This window comes from Corvus brachyrhynchos, unplaced genomic scaffold (genome assembly GCF_000691975.1).
Source record: "Corvus brachyrhynchos isolate BGI_N302 unplaced genomic scaffold, ASM69197v1 scaffold46, whole genome shotgun sequence".
NCBI lineage: Eukaryota > Metazoa > Chordata > Aves > Passeriformes > Corvidae > Corvus > Corvus brachyrhynchos.
In genome coordinates, this window is record NW_008238838.1 from 1,695,313 (window position 1) to 1,697,458 (window position 2,146).

The following is a 2,146-nucleotide window of genomic DNA, read 5'->3' on the forward strand; positions in this document are numbered from 1 at the left end:
CGATCCCACCACACCCCATGTGGGTGTCCCGTCCCGGGCAGGGACCCTCCCCCCGGGGTCCAACCCAACCCTCCCCCAGGGGTCCGACCCAACCCTCGCCCCGGGGTCCAACCCCTCTCGCCTCTCCAGCCTCCCCCCTCCACAGTTTGCAATTATTAATTAGTTATATGGGTTATTATTGCTTATATTAAGGGTGGGTTCAATGTGGTACCTCAATGTCACATGTCACCCTATCCCCTCCTGGGGGGCACAGGGACCCCCAAACCCTCCCCACTCTCATCCCTCCCACGCTGGCAGGGTGGAATATCTCATCCTGCATCCCTCACCCGCGTGCGGCCCCCTGCCCCCCCCCTCCCCCTTCTCGGATAAACGCATCGATCCTGAAAAATAAGCATAATATAAAAAAAAAAAGGGCAATTTTGACTACCTGGTTTTCGGGAGCCCCGGGTAGATCCTCCCCGGCTCAGCCAGGGTTATCCCGGTCCTCGATCAGAGCAGGGTCAGACCTCGAAGCCCCAGTGGAGATTAGACACTGCTGGAGGAGGCGGAGGAGGCGGTGGAAGCAGAATTAATCCCTTCTCGCCCTTGCCACCCCCCCGTAAATCCAGCCTGGCCGCCAGGATTGCAGGATCCCGGGAGCTAGGAGGCTTTGGGGGATCGACCTGGCTTGATCCCACCAGGATCCCCCCTCTCCCTGACAGCATTCTCACCCTCTGCTACATCCACTGCTTCTGACTCGGCAGCAGCTCTTTGGGGCAACTCACCTTGTTCTCCCTCTATTTTGTAGACTGGGAGCAGGGAGGGTGGGTTGGCAACCCATTGGTGACCTCCTCCCCTTCCTCACTCCACCGTCTCAGCGCTCAACCGCATCCAAACGCGATGCCAACTTCCAGACTGGCAGCGATCCTCACTTCTCCAAGGATTCTGAGAACCTCTGTGGGGAAAGCAACCGCCTCTGGCGGTGCTCACCGCACGTAAAAAAAAATCAGCAACTCCTTCAATAACGATGCCTGATGGGAACATCCACAGGGAAGAGCTCAGCACCTCCCCAGGTTCCCCGGGAGAAGGATGTGTGGAAGCCTGTACGTGTTTGTTTGATTTTATTAGGACCGACACATTCATCGTATGTCACAACGTCACCGATGGATGAGCTCCAGGAAATAAAAACCCACTGGCCCCGGCAGCTCCGCGTGGGGCCGGACCAGGAACACGCTGCAAAGGCATAAATGCGTCCTCCCCCCGCCCCCCTCCCGCTCCCTCCCCCTCCCCACCTTCCCCTTCTCACAGCTTTGATTGTATCCATAAGCAATGGGTCAACAAGAAAAGAAAAATAATCGTCATTTTTCCCAGCTGCCAGGTTATTCTCACAGAGAGTTTTGGAACTCGATTTAATAAAATAAAATAAAATAAAAAAAAAAAAAAAGAAAAAGGAAATCGAAAGGAGAAAAAGAAAAGACGAAAAAAGGGTAAAAAGTGAAAATAAAAATAATAAAAAAACCAAATTAAAAGAAGTGAAAGGAAAAAAAGGAAAATGATAAAGAAATTTTTAAAAAATCCCAAAAAAGAAAAGATAAAAAAGAAAAGAAAAAAGAGGAATAGAAAAAAAGAAAAATGAGAGAAGTAAGAGAAAAATAATGATAAAAAAGGACAAAAGAGAGAAAAATAGGGAAAAACTAAACAGAAAAAAATAAAGAAAAAATAAAAAGGCCAGGAATTATTTTAATGTTAAAAAAATAAAATAAAATAAAAGCAGATATGGCAATGCTACTGAGGATGTGGAATACATCACGGAACCCAAAGTCTTTGCAGGCAACACTGTTTGGAGAGAGGAGAACACTCGACGGTGAAAAAAGTGAAGTTCTAAATTATATACAAGATATCTAAGGGTGGCTTTGAAAAACAGTCCCCGGGCCGGGAGTTGGGGTTTCCCTCGCCGTTATCTATTGCTTATTGAGTCAGATCCATAGTAACACTTAGAGACGGATGCGTCCAAATGAGACACCGTGGAATAAAGGAAAGACCAAACCCTCAGTTTCTGTATGAAAACGCCGTGTGTACGAGCCTGTCCCATGTGGAATGTACCGACAGTCGTCTCGTGGGCCGGGTGCTCCTCCTCGCCACGCTGCTCCGGCGGGGACCCGGCCGG

At 49.3% G+C, this 2,146-nt stretch overlaps 2 protein-coding genes across 9 annotated transcripts in view; both read right to left on the reverse strand.

Annotated features, from left to right (window-relative positions):
- Nucleotides 1-1,122, reverse strand: part of LOC103618555 (endothelial cell-selective adhesion molecule) — a 10,506-nt gene extending 9,384 nt beyond the window's left edge. Inside the window, exons 1-2 of the mRNA XM_017738348.1 lie at nucleotides 1,115-1,122; nucleotides 765-835 (exon numbers count right to left, since the gene is read on the reverse strand). Of these exons, the coding sequence (XP_017593837.1) occupies nucleotides 765-835; nucleotides 1,115-1,122 (79 nt within the window). The remainder of the gene's footprint in view (nucleotides 1-764; nucleotides 836-1,114) is intronic.
- Nucleotides 1,123-1,699: 577 nt separating this feature from the next.
- The window catches only part of MSANTD2 (Myb/SANT DNA binding domain containing 2), a 13,643-nt gene continuing 13,196 nt past the window's right edge, over nucleotides 1,700-2,146 (reverse strand). For all 8 annotated transcript variants that reach the window (XM_017738435.1, XM_017738432.1, XM_017738428.1 and 5 more), the window contains one exon: nucleotides 1,700-2,146. This exon is cut by the window's right edge and continues 1,012 nt beyond it. The gene's annotated coding sequence lies outside the window, so the exon portion shown is untranslated.